The sequence below is a fragment of the Fusarium falciforme genome, chromosome 5, assembly GCF_026873545.1.
Source record: "Fusarium falciforme chromosome 5, complete sequence".
NCBI classification, from domain to species: Eukaryota; Fungi; Ascomycota; class Sordariomycetes; order Hypocreales; family Nectriaceae; genus Fusarium; species Fusarium falciforme.
Window position 1 is genome coordinate 3,489,195 of NC_070548.1, and position 13,057 is coordinate 3,502,251.

The following is a 13,057-nucleotide window of genomic DNA, read 5'->3' on the forward strand; positions in this document are numbered from 1 at the left end:
CATGACGGAGATTCTATAAGCGAAAGTGATAAAGAGCCAACCCGCTCCCAGATAACAAAACCCAAGGGTCCATCCAGTCCAGGTCCAACCCAGTTCCTGTACGTCAACGCCTAGCAATGCCGAAATAATGATTCCCATCCCCATCCATCTTGTACATAAGCACCTAGCCGTGGCGTTCTCTCGCCGCCGCGAACTGCTCTTCCTGTAGACGGGCAAGCTCCTCCATGGACATGCCACTGCTGGCGAACTTGTCCGCCTTCTTCTCTCGGCCCTGCGTCGTGTTAGTGGGTGACAGACAAGAAGGGGCAGACGGTGCGAACCTTTTGGACTTCTTTGTGCTCGGCTGCTGCCTCGAGGACGGCAGGGACGTAGTCGGTGAAGCCTAGTTGCTCGAGAGCCTTGGTGATGTGATCGCAGGCAATGGTCTTCTTGGCCTCCTTCTCTGAGATTTCGTTTGCCTCGGACGAGATCAGGGTGATGAACTCGACACAGCACTCGATGAGAAGGTCGCGGGCCTCCTTGGCAAAAGCTACGCCTTCTGAGGGGGGTAGAATCTCTGAGACAATCTTTTGGACAGTGGCTGCAAAGATGTAAGCAAGAGGAAATCGTGAGGAGAATACTCTGGCATACCTTTTGGGAGGGAGAGGTCGTCGTTGCCTAGTTGGAGAAGGAGCGTTAGCAGGATGTTTCCAAGTCAAGGATGAAGCGCAGACTCAGTCCGGCGTCGATTCTCGCCCAGTACTTGTCGGATGCTGGGGTGTGGGGAGCCATGATGCAGAAAGCAAAGCAATAAATAATCAAAGATGCGATGCAGCTGGGGGTGTTGTGCTTGAGAAAGGACGAAGGATGGAAAAGTGATGTTGTAGGTAGAGTCCCTAGGTGAGTATGCGAGTAGGTATGCATGTGAAGAAACATGACAAATTGATAGACAGCGTAAATTGAAGCGAACATTGAGGATGCAGATGAATAAATAGTCGAAGAAGATGTAGAAGTGATTCAGTGTTGGCTTCAACAACAGTGACGCATCGCATCGTGGTGATGTCCACGGGTTGAGATGGAGTCAAGATATGCATGCCGGATGAGGGCGCATGCAACGGCAAACAAGACAAAGAGCAGCATGACCAGAATAACGTACCTCCAAACTCGTGATCAGACATGATTTCAGTGAAGCGAGAGGTGAAGAAGTCGTCGGATGATGAGGCGTTTGCGGGAAAAGTTGAGGTTCCAATATCGAAATGGAGAGATATACAACTCCCAGGCGACGGACGCGATCAGAGTGTGAGCGGTGACTGAGCGATGTGGAACGCGATGACGGTGGAAAAGAAGACAAACAAAGATGACAGGAAGATGAGTGAAACTATAAACAAGAGTGACTGAGATGCGGGTATCTGCCGGTATATACTCGTTTGTTCCGTGAGAGTTTGCTGCAATCTGTTTTTTGGTGTTGACGGCTCACAATGCAAAGCTTCAGGCTTGAGAGGACGATTTTCAGACGGATGGTTGCTCATGGTCCATGAGTGGTGGGGCAAGCCGCTTTTGTATGTGCGAGCTGCTGCGGCCCGGGGGAGGGAGGGAAGGGGGGGTACCAGGCCAAGCTCATGCGCCGCGCTTGATGAAAGCCCAGCCCAGCTCGCGATCAGGTTCCATTCTTTTTAGGGGCCAACCAGGACGTGGCCAGGACCGACTCCACCAGTGGTTCAGTCAGATCAAAGCCTCATAACCCAAGGCCTGCCAGTGGTTGAGTGCGTGCACGCTGTCCTTGGAAGCTAGCTGAAAGGGCCTGAAAAGAGGTGTGGAGAGAGGGGGGGCTGAAAGGACCTCACGCGCCACACTTTGTTGCCTCGAGCGCGCGTCTGCCGTGCACGGACCAAGCCTCGCGCATGCATTTTCTTCGGCCAAAATTTCCAATCTGAAAAAATTCCTTTCTCTTCATCATCACTTTCTCTCCTTCTCTGCTCACAATTCAGACAGAGACCACGTCTCCTGACGGTCTCTTTTGCGATAATGGCCTTTGGGCTTTGTCACATTGCCATCTTTCAATCTCTTGCTCTACATTCCTGCCAACAATGAGCTGCCGCCTTGAGTAAGTTGCCTCGATTCCTTCTGCCCAGTCGCATCGCATGAAGAGACAAGTTGTCGCCCCAGTCTTAGAGGTCCGACAAGCCTCGGTGCTGATTGACTTCGTCTTATGCCAAATAGACATATCTGATTGATTCCAATTCTCTGTCCTTTTGAAGCTTGATTCCATCTGTTGGACATTGCTAACAAGAAAAAAAGTTCAGGCCGCCGCTCTTGTTCATGCTGTAAGAACCCTTCAGCAGCGACCCTCCTTTCGACCCTGCTGTGATGCCTTTGCTATGTACTATCAAATACCGACATTTCATGACGGATACATTCGATAGCCTGAGCGCATTCGACACCACAACTTTGTTGAACTCTGTTGGAGGCTATGGAACTGACAGGAGAAAAGAACCCTACCTGAAAGATCCAGATGCCATACCATGCGTGTCACATCAACCATCAGGTAAGAATATATTTTTCTTTTCTTTTCTCTCAACACATCATCAAATGCTATGATGAAGAAACTTACATTCCATGCTAAATCCGAATGTCCATGTGGAGCAAACTAAGAGCTTTTCATCTTTCGCCTGACTTGCATTTGTCTTTTAACCTTCTACTTGTTTCAGACCTTGTCAAGACATAAAGCTAACATCTGCTTGAGTATCCAGGGATCCGTCTTCTACTTTCTAAGGAGCCTCTACTCCTGATACGCCGCAACTTCTGGTGAGTTCCATCTGCATAACCGTTAGCTGTCGATCCTACAGCATGTCGCGAAACGTACGTAAAGAATTTTCCGCTCAGAGACTTGAGCGGGTCCGCCACGAACTTGGCCATGACATGTCCCGGCTGCTCCGGCTTGAGCAAGGTGCCCTTCTCCTTGGCCTCGGCAAAGGTAGCGTACTGCGCCTCATCCATGCTATGCTTGCCTTCGGCCCTCAGAACGCCCTGCATGTCAGTATCGACTCGTCCTGGTGCGACGGCTACGCTGGTAATATCGGGCTCCTCGAGGGCAATGTGGGCCGAGATGGAGTTGTAGACAGCTTTAGATGAACCGTAGCTTGCCCATCCCTTGTAGTGTTTTGTTGCTGCCCCTGATGACACCCACACGATGCATCCCTTGGACTTTCGGAGCTCGTTGAGTGCTGCTTGAGCCTGACATATGTCAGCGTAGCTCTCGCAGATGTGTCAGATGGCTAGATCTTACCAGGACAATGCCGCTAAAGACATTGACGTCGTAAATGTGCTTCCACTCCTCGGCGGTTGTGTCAGCAAATCGCTTGGGAGCCAAGAGGCCGTGGTTGATGACAAGGCCGTCAATTTTGCCAAACGAGGACACGGCGAGTTCCGTCAGCTTGGTGGGCATCTACTCTGCTATCAGCCTCCTTGTTTTATGAGAGCAAGATTTTTGTCCCAACCTCAGGGTCAACAATGTCTCCCGCGATGAATTGGACCTGATCAGGGTGCGACTTTTTGAATCCCTCAAGGGGCTCAGATGATCTAGCCGTGACAACCACCTTGTGGGATTGTCCCAGGAGGTATCGAGTGATGGCGGCGCCAATGCCTTTACTGGCACCGGTGATGATGAAAACTTTGGAGGTCATGTTCGCGGTGGTTGGTGCAGTGTAACGGCGCCTCACGCAAGAATCTTTTTTTCGCAAGTTGGCTGAGTCGAAAGCTTCAGCACGAGGTGGGGGTTCAGTTTGAATGGCGGGGTCATTTCTGGAGCTTCACTTGGGTTACCTTACCCTGTATGGTCACAAACGTCATCGGGGGCTGCTACTGCATTGAGCTTGTAGCTTGATGGCGTCTTTTGTCAGCTGAGAGCCCAAACCTCGACAAACCCTTTGTATGGTTGATACCTTTACACCTCTTTTTTTCATCCGATGGCTACGACCGTGATTGTTGGAAGCGGCATAATTGGCATCGCGACGGCTTACTACCTTTCTGAACATCAACCCGGTTGGTCGATTCACGTCGTCGACGCTTCTACGGAGCTCTTTGCCTCGGCGTCGGGTTACGCCGGCGGCTTCGTCGCCAGAGACTGGTTCCCGCCAGAACTTGCGTCCCTGGGTGCTCTCAGCTTCGAAGAGCATGAGAGACTCGCGAAGAAGTACGATGGGCATGAGAAGTGGGCGTATGCCAAGTCGGTGACGGTGAATTATGAGCTTCCGAGGAGGAAGGCTAATGGACCTGGAGGTGAGGATTGGTTACGTGAGGGAGGCAGCCGGGCAGATTTGGTGGCGGAGAAGAGGGATGTTGAGGATGGGAATAGTCCGTCTTGGTTGAGGCGTGTCAAGGGTGATGCTGTTAGTGTGGTTGACAATGCTGAGGGGACGGCTGTTCTGTAAGTCGAGACATCACAGTTATGAGCATGTTACTGATATGAAAGAAACATAGCGATCCCCTCAGACTCTGTCAGTTCCTCCTAGACAGGTGTCGAGCTGCTGGTGTCCGATTTCACCATCCCGCAGTAGTCCTCAACGTTGGGCCTGACTGCCACGATGAACTTTCACATGTCCGTATCGGCTTCACCGACTGCTCCTCCGAGACTGAGATCCCGGCCACAAGGGTTTTGGTCTGCGCCGGTTGCTGGACGCCCGATGTTTTAGAGTCTATGTTTCCAGGTTCTGCTATCGACATACCGGTGTTGAGTCTTGCGGGTCATTCACTGGTTGTGCGGAATCCTGGGGATGTGGGTGATGTATATCACTCGCTGTATTGTAGCTTGGATGATTTCTCCCCAGAGATATATGCTCGACCAAACGGCGATATCTGGCTGGGAGGCGTCAACTCGGCTATACTGTTACCACCGTTAGCTACGGCTGCAAAACCCTTGCGAGGGCCTCTGGAGAAGTTGAAAGCTACGGCGAGACAACTGATCAAGTCGGAAGGTGAGCTGGAGGTTGTTCGAACTGGACTGTGCTTCCGGCCTGTGACGCAACGGGGCACGCCGTACGTTACGCGGGTGGAAGATGTTGATCTAAGACAAGGGTACAGGACGAGAAAGGGAGCAGACGGAGGCGTGTTTGTTGCTGCGGGACATGGGCCTTGGGGGATTAGTCTGTCGCTGGGGACTGGCAAGGTCATGGCGGAGATGATGCAGGGGAGGGAGCTGAGTGCTGATATAAGTAGTTTGGGATATCTGCCGTGAGAAAAAGGCATATACTAGACTGGATCGTATTTGAATAAGGATACCCATTTGATGTAACAGAAATCGGTTTTGAACGCGAATAGCTGTGTGGTCTACCCGAGGAGACGATCACGAAGCCTCTTGATATCCTCACTTCTGGCCTTGCAGCATCCACCGACGAGAATGACAGGCCACTTCCCCCGACTCTCAGTAGCCCTGACAACACTCTCGACTTGAGACTCCCACGATGAGCGTACTTGATCCTTGGCGTCATCTGGCAGCTCCCATTTTTGCGTCGTCGTGTTGTACACCTCCCCGTTCGTACCGTCGGGATACAGAACTAGTGCAGGCCAATTGTCCAAGCGGCCTTGCTCGATCAGCCGCGCGACTGTCGATTCGAAAATCTGTAGGAGGCGATCGAGCTTGTCGACCTTGGTGCAGTTGATGCCGATGCCCCACGGCGTCTTTGGTGAGACTTCGCGGTCCAGCATGGCTTCGACGGCGGATTCGATAGAGTTTCCATCAGGAAGTGCCAAGTCGGCGCCAGGGGACAGGCATGAAGTCCAATAAGGTAGATCTGAGAGAGTTGGTGTTGCGGCGAGAGCTTTGCGCATGGCGATAATCTCATCGACCCTGGGGATGGTTTCCAGCGCAACATGGCTCACTCTCTTACCGACGTCTGGGACCTCTGCAAAGAGTCCTAGACGCTCACGGTGCCACTCCTCAAGCGCAGATTCTGAGTCATGGGCGTCGTCGTATTTGCCGCTGTACTCTTGGCTTGGAATCAAGCACGCGCCGTACGGACCATAGCTCAAAGCGACCTGCGCATTATCGCCCGCGGCTCGTCGTGCAATGTTTACAGCGTCATCGAGAAAACGCGGAACCGTTTCGCGACTGACACCATCTGGAAACTCTTCAGTACGAGTATCAGCGAAACCCTTGATAGAAGCCTGATACGTCGCCGTGAGGAGCACGTCAACAGGCACGGCGCCGAAGTCGCTCTGACAAGATTGAAGAGTCGCCGGATCGGAGATGAGGAGGTGAGAGGACCAGAGCGGTGTGGACCTGGAGAAGGAGACGGAGTATTTGGACTCGAGGGACGTGCCGAGACCGCCGTCGAGGATGAGGATTTTGGAAGGCATTTTCTTTGGGTTTGTTGGTGGTGAGTATTGGAGTTTGAAGATCTTCCCCCACTCAGGATGGAGATTTAGTGGATAGCCTCAATTACTCACTCTAGCCCGAAGGAAAGCGATCGTGGTCTATCATGAGTGTGCCGCATTGTAGGTTTTTTTTTGCCTAATATTTCCCAAGCTAATCTGCTTTGCTCAAAAAGATGAGCGGTGAGCTGTCCTTCCCCAATGGCTCAATCAATAGGATATGGCGTGCGTAGGTGTGATTGCGTGACTGTTGTCAAAATGCCTCTCAACTGGTGGCCACCAAATGTTGAGAATACCTAATTAGTCTTTATTCAAGGAAGCTCGATCATTTTATCGATATAGCCTTGGGCTTTGTACCGATATACTTAGACCTCATGTCTTTCTTCTCTGTCCCACCTCAATCCTGACTGATCTCGTTGACGGACAAGTTTCTCTGCTGAGCGAGAGTAGCATCTTCCTGTTTGACATGGCGTGGCCGAGAAAAATGAATAGCGATGCCGATATATTATTATAGAATCTAGGTGGTCCTAAGTTGTAAGATCAGTAGCTCTCGTACGTGGTTGTGACCCTGAGGTTGGATGAATCTAGTTACTCACCATCGAACGTGATGCAGGGATCGCTATTACAACTCAGAGGTAGATCATTGGATTCATAGAATTCATTTCAACTCTCGACGTCAGAAACGGAATGAACATCAGCTGCTTGTCCTGATGAACCTGTTAACACAAACACGGGAGCGAGCAAACAGTCGAGGTCTATCGCGCAGTCATGATTGAGACCGACGAGGGTGAGATTTTCGAATAGTCCTTTCGGCAAATCCCGTTTGAATACCCATAGATCTCGTGGCGAGACTCCCTGAGGCATCCATTCGGAGCTTCGCGTGAGTGCGGTAATATGAGCCGTCTAACAATCGGTTGTCAAACCACTGGGCCATGCTTGTCCGTCACCAAGTAGCTATCGGCCGTTTCTTTGACGATGAGAAGATAAGAATCGGGCTAGATGGAAGCTCGTTGATTGTCTTTCTGACTGGACGCAATGGCACTTTGAGCAGCTCCCTGCCGGCCGTTTCCCTATTTAACCTGAGGAGGTTTCTTGCAAGGGCCCAGGCTCACTGTTATGGGCTAACTTGGTTAAGGATAACGCATTTTTTGAGTCAAAAGGTCTTATTTGTTTTGTGAAAGAACAATCGTGAGCAATGACCCCGTTGCCTTGATGGTTGGCGGCTCAATTCAGCAGTTGCTTGATAGAGTGTTGGAGAGCGAGCTGCCTTTCGAATCCCCGGGCTCAGTGAGTGGATTTTGGTATAGGAAAAAGAATAGTTTTAGATTGATCTCGCTGTACCAAGGCAATTGTCTCTGGGCGAGTCGGGGATACACTGATTGACGTATTGCGACCATGAGTATCCGGATGCTATTTGGAAGGGCAACACCTTGGCACGCAGTCGTAGAAAACACAAGACACTTAGCCAGTACTAAAAGAAGGTCTTTAAACATAATAAATAAAAGACTCAAAGATTTATAATACAACTTCCTATTTTTATCTCTTATTTAGCTCATAATTAGGCTATAAAGTGAATCCTCTTTGTTGACTTAACTGAGCGCAGCCGTCCTGGTGCCTCAAGTTTTTGTATGACCGCGTGCTTGGACGATCTGTGAGCGATGATTATAAGCCCTGTTATGTAACCGGCATCTCAAAAACCAGGAACCGGACCTGGAAGTCTTGGATATACGTAACTCCTGGATATAGCAAAGGGGGGTGGCTGTGATGATGCCTCGAGGCGGACGCCTGCATGTGCCGATGATGCACAAGGCCAGGGGTGTGGACCTGGGGTTACCGGGGAAATGACGCCAGTGGTACGCCTCGATCGAGTTGGAGGAGCCCGGTTCAGCTTTCTTTGTTCAGGGGTGATATGCCACTACCCGTGGCTGAGTATGGGATGTTTACTTCTTTTGGTATCTGACCGCGGAGCAAGATTAAGGCGAATGCTACGAAACTGCGTCAATGGAGCGTAATAATTGGAGTCAAACTTCTTCGTAGCTGATCTGTCATACTTAGACCTCTCTCGCTTGCGATTGAGCTCCGTCAGCGCATCCTCAAAAAGGACAGAAGCTTCAACCTTGATGGGAGCTGAAAAGATAAGCTCACACGACAACAGCCCCACCGCTCGCCGTCGTCAAATAAGGTCGCTGCTAGGGACTCTTCCGGCTAGGACATCACCATGCTATCGAAGCTCAGCTTGTGCTTCGGCCAATGACGCCCCCGGGCGAGCGTTCCTTGTCTCTGTTGGAGTTTCACCTCCCTTGACGTGTTCGGCCGCGGTAACTGGCTCCAGTTTTGAGGGGACTGGGATGAGGGTTGGCAGTGACGCGTTAAATATCGGGGACGGCCCTGTCGTCATTGCTCTCGACTCTTTGTTCTGTATATCATCTTGTGATGGATTTTTCCGACTTTGAAGAGATTGACCCGATTACTGAGTTTGGCATTGATCATGGCGCTGCTTCGCAGCCCATCCTGCCGCATCGCGCTCACCTTCAGGGTGGACACCCGCCATGGCAGGGACACGGCGGCAAGTTGATCGGCGTCGTGGATATGGGAAGGTGAGCAATTCCCATGACGTTCCTCGAGTGTCAATCTGACATTGCGACTCTAGCAATGGCATCCGACTCTCCATTTCTGACCTCTCGTCGCCTCTGGCGCGTATGCTCCCGACCGTCTGTGTCTACCGATCTTCCATCTCACTCTACGACTCCCAGTATGATTCCGAGACCGGAGAGAAGATTCCCATCCCGGACTCAGTCATTGAGTCTGTTGTTTCAGTTTTGAGCAGATTCATTGTTGTCTGCGAGGACTTTGGTTGCACAAAGGACAACATCCACGTCATTGCGACCGAAGCAACGCGCGCTGCCCTCAATTCTAAGCAGTTCTTGTCTGCCATTAATACTAAGACTGGCTTGACTGTGCAGCTTCTTCCCAAGGAAGAAGAGGGCCAAGTTGGAGCCCTGGGTATCGCCAGTGGCTTCTCGAGCATGGAAGGACTAGTCATGGATCTGGGAGGAGGCAGCACACAGATCACCTGGATGCTCAGCCAGGGCGGCGAGATCCGTATCAGTCCCCGAGGAAGCTTCAGTTTCCCCTATGGGGCTGCTGCTCTGACCAAGAAGCTGCATGACCTGCAGGATGGGAAGAGTAAGGATGAAGCTGACGCCGCTGTCAAGGCGTTCAAGGATGAGATGATTGGCAACTTCAAGGACGCATACAACCGTTTGCAGATCCCTGAAGAGCTGACCGAAAAGGCGGAGAGAGAAGGTGGATATCGCATCTACCTCTCCGGAGGTGGTTTCAGAGGCTGGGGATACCTGCTTCTTTACCTCAACCAGTCTCACGGCAGCCATTATCCCATCTCCATCATCAACGGTTACACTGCACAGCGAAAGCAGTTTGAAGACACCGAGACGCTCAAGCACGTTGCCAAGGCTGCAAAGGACATCTTCCGGGTCTCGGACCGAAGACGATCGCAGGTTCCTGCCGTCGCCTTCCTCGTCAACGTCCTCTCCGAGGCTATCCCCTGGGGCATCAAGGAAGCGCACTTTTGCCAGGGTGGTGTGCGAGAGGGTTTCTTGTTCCGTCAGCTCTCAACTGACATTCGACAGGAATCTCCTCTTGAGGTTGCCACGGCGTATTTTGCTCCTGGTTCGCGACATCATATCCAGCAGCTGCTCAAGCATGCGATCCCGAAACCTGCCAAGACTAAGGAGTTTCCCGAAGAGTTTGGCGAGCCCGTTGTCGACTCTTTCGCCAACTCGATGTATCTGCACATGTTCATGTCCAAGGAGACCGCCTCGACGACTGCACTTTACTCGACCAGTGTGGGAACAATGTCATCGATCCACGGCGTCTCGCATCAGGACCGAGCTAGGTTGGCGTTGATGCTTGAGTCGAGGTACGGCGGTGAGCTGCCACCTCGCGAGATCGAGTTTCGCGAGTCTCTCCGCAAGCTCATCACCCCCGAGGAAGTCTGGTGGGCCGGTTACCTCGGCAGAGTAGGACGTCTGATCACGGCTCTGTACCCGGCTGGCAAGATCCACAAGTCCAAGCCCCGCGTGGTGTTTTCTGCCCAATGGTCCTGGAATCTCGGAAAGGACAAGAACGAGGAGGGATTGATCCTGACCATCTCCGTTCAAAAGACCAAGGACGACCCTGCCAAGACCAAGGAGACGATTGAAGATGCTGTTGATGACGTGGAAAAGATTGGCAAGGAGAAGCACTGGAAGGAGGGCTGGGGCATGAAGGTCAAGGTCAAGGTGGTCGAGGAGGGTATCCTGTGATGAGTGAGAGCGACATACTCTGAGAAACAGGACTCGATATTTCGCTCGTTGTGAAGATGTCGAGAAGGGGCGTTGGGCTGGACTTTGTACGAGCTGGCAAAGTAAATTGACATGATGTATACTAAAGAGGAATTGAGTCTGTCAAATTGCAAGGCTATCTCAACCTGTCACTTGAGAAGATACATGGCGTAATCACCTTGAGAGTAAACGATACAAGATGGAACAATCGTACTGACTTCGTTTTGTATCTGCTTTACTCAATCATCCAGCGCACGCCCTTGAGCAAATCCTCCAACCACTTCTTGGACACAGGAAGATCCGGGCAAGTGGTCCAGAAACCATGTGGCAGCCCTTGATAGACGTGCTTCTTGGTAGACAATCCTTCTTCCTGGAGAATCTGGTCGAGAAGTAGCGCTTCATCTCGTCGAGGATCCCATCCACAGATGGCGAAGTACGCCTTCTTGGCAATGTCTGCGTGTGAGTCGAATAGCAGAGGCGAGAGACGTCTGTCTTCTGGTGGAGCACCGTACTTTTCTACATAAACGTCAGCTGGAGTTTCCGGTAGAAACTGAAGCGTCTTGGTACCTGAAAAGTAGTCGATGGACTTGCGCGTAAGACCGGGCGCATCGTTGATCTCGTCGACGCTGAGGATGCGGTCTAGGTACTTCTTTGGCCGCATATCAGGATGGCAGAAACTACCAGCAAGAAATACGACACCCGTGATCTTTGGCGAGAGACCCTCGTCGCGGGCCAAGTGCGAGATACCGGCGGTAAAGTTGGCGCCGGCTGAAGTGCCGCCCAAGATGAAGCCCTTGGCGAGATCGGTGTTGAGCTTGCTCTGGCCTTCTGACGATGCAGCCTACACGGGGAGGTCAGGGGTGAAGTGGTGATTGGTGGTGGCATGACTTACCCAGCGGACAATGTCGAAAGAGTCTTCAAAGCCGACGGGGAACTTGTGCTCAGGTGCGAGCCGATACTTGACATTGACGACGACGATGCCCAGCTCTAGGGCAATTGCTCGACAAGTTGAGTCATCTGTCTCAAGGCCGCCAAAGACGTAGCCGCCACCGTGCATGTACACCAGCAAAGGGAGGGCCTCATCGCGGTTGGCGGTTCGTCTGTAGGTACGGAGGGTGATGGGAGTGGCATCTCGCACAGGGACGTCGAACTCGACAATGTCTAGCCCTTCCTGCGGAGTGATGGGATCATGATCCCTCGGCATGCCCCGTACCACCTTGGTGCCCGGTGGCAGATTGTTGGGGAACTAGTCGCATTAGCAACAGTGCCTAGCGTTTATGGTGATCTAACGTACGTCTGTCCATTGGGGATCAGGAGCTGCGAAGTGTCGATATTCTGCCATTGTTAGAGAGGATGATGCAAACGTCTTGTTCACGTCAGTTTAACCTGGATCCGTCGTTCACTTAAACATTTCGCCATGGACCCTCAACGACGGCCGATCCCTGCCTCGGCTGGATCAACCCGCTCGTAAAACCACGCATTCAATGCTGATCAATCCGATGCTAAGGCTCGGTAAGGGCTCCACGATGATGAGCCAAGCGGGCGAGATTATCTTATCAGATCAAGCATCGACGTTGCAGCCATCCCCACCGAGGGCCTTGCTGGGTCTAGTCGGGACTTTTGGGCGCTGCTTAAGGCCTGTTTCGGTGGGTGGCATCTCCACTGGAAGGAAGCTTGGCGGCCACGAGGGAAGTTCATGATGGGGCTCTTGGTGCATCGAACACGATTGCTTCACGTGGAGAATTTCTCTGTGTCAATTAATTGGGCCTTGATTTGCTCTGTTGGTCACGATGCCATTTATGCTTCTGTCTTGAAGCTATTCACACCCCGTCACCTTGCCCAAGTTGGCCACCTCTGACTGCCTCAGACTCGGTCACTCTGTTGCACCCTCCTCAATTGTTCCTCTTTATGCAATGAATTATTGATTCTCGATTGTTTGTTCCTTCATCTTATTTACTGTTCACCCCGAGCACAAACTGGAAGGATTTGTCTCGCGATTGCCGTCTTCTTGAGCGTTCTTGCTTGCATGCCGTTGCTTTCGTGGCAGGTGGCTCTCTCTTCGAGACCTGCCCGGATATATTGTCGCCCGGGTCATTCTTTTTTGGATCCTTGCTATCCAGGTAGTGGCGTACACCCAGATGGCGGTTGCTGTCCTCGCTGTGCGATGCCGACTTGTTCGGCCTTCGGTTCGCGTGGAAGGGGCGACAAATTCAGGCCCTCTTCGAGCTCGATGGGATTGCTCATGCCGGCCCACGACTTCATTCTTCTCTTCCTTTCTTCCCCAGTCAGGTTCTGACGTTCAAGGTGCTAAGGGAGGTGTCGCACTGCGTTGCTCAAGATTCCTTCTTTTCGTATGGGACCTTTGC

At 51.9% G+C, this 13,057-nt stretch overlaps 6 protein-coding genes across 6 annotated transcripts; 2 read left to right on the top strand and 4 right to left on the bottom strand.

Annotated features, from left to right (window-relative positions):
* Window positions 1–163: 163 nt before the first annotated feature.
* On the bottom strand, window positions 164–951 carry NCS54_00730700 (Negative cofactor 2 complex subunit beta; the record flags this gene model as incomplete). Its single annotated transcript, XM_053152738.1, has 4 exons — window positions 164–271; window positions 321–580; window positions 631–657; window positions 714–951. The coding sequence occupies 4 exons, from the start codon at window positions 949–951 to the stop codon at window positions 164–166; spliced, it is 633 nt and encodes a 210-aa protein (XP_053008713.1).
* A 1,807-nt stretch (window positions 952–2,758) lies between these two features.
* On the bottom strand, window positions 2,759–3,710 carry NCS54_00730800 (Hypothetical protein; the record flags this gene model as incomplete). Its single annotated transcript, XM_053152739.1, has 4 exons — window positions 3,477–3,710; window positions 3,266–3,424; window positions 2,843–3,213; window positions 2,759–2,795 (listed from the first exon to the last, which is right to left on the bottom strand). Exons 1-4 carry the CDS (start codon window positions 3,660–3,662, stop codon window positions 2,759–2,761), a joined length of 753 nt encoding a protein of 250 aa, XP_053008714.1. The 5' UTR covers window positions 3,663–3,710.
* A 234-nt stretch (window positions 3,711–3,944) lies between these two features.
* Window positions 3,945–5,212, top strand: NCS54_00730900 (DAO domain-containing protein; the record flags this gene model as incomplete). The annotated part of the gene is made up of 2 exons (XM_053152740.1): window positions 3,945–4,405; window positions 4,459–5,212. The coding sequence occupies 2 exons, from the start codon at window positions 3,945–3,947 to the stop codon at window positions 5,210–5,212; spliced, it is 1,215 nt and encodes a 404-aa protein (XP_053008715.1).
* Window positions 5,213–5,304: 92 nt separating this feature from the next.
* Window positions 5,305–6,333, bottom strand: NCS54_00731000 (Hcy-binding domain-containing protein; the record flags this gene model as incomplete). The annotated part of the gene is made up of 1 exon (XM_053152741.1): window positions 5,305–6,333. The coding sequence occupies one exon, from the start codon at window positions 6,331–6,333 to the stop codon at window positions 5,305–5,307; it is 1,029 nt and encodes a 342-aa protein (XP_053008716.1).
* A 2,448-nt stretch (window positions 6,334–8,781) lies between these two features.
* NCS54_00731100 (Hypothetical protein) lies at window positions 8,782–10,673 on the top strand (the record flags this gene model as incomplete). The annotated part of the gene is made up of 2 exons (XM_053152742.1): window positions 8,782–8,945; window positions 8,999–10,673. The coding sequence occupies 2 exons, from the start codon at window positions 8,782–8,784 to the stop codon at window positions 10,671–10,673; spliced, it is 1,839 nt and encodes a 612-aa protein (XP_053008717.1).
* A 253-nt stretch (window positions 10,674–10,926) lies between these two features.
* Window positions 10,927–12,033, bottom strand: NCS54_00731200 (Abhydrolase-3 domain-containing protein; the record flags this gene model as incomplete). Its single annotated transcript, XM_053152743.1, has 4 exons — window positions 10,927–11,207; window positions 11,259–11,532; window positions 11,584–11,937; window positions 11,986–12,033. 4 exons carry the CDS (start codon window positions 12,031–12,033, stop codon window positions 10,927–10,929), a joined length of 957 nt encoding a protein of 318 aa, XP_053008718.1.
* Between the last annotated feature and the right edge of the window lie 1,024 nt (window positions 12,034–13,057).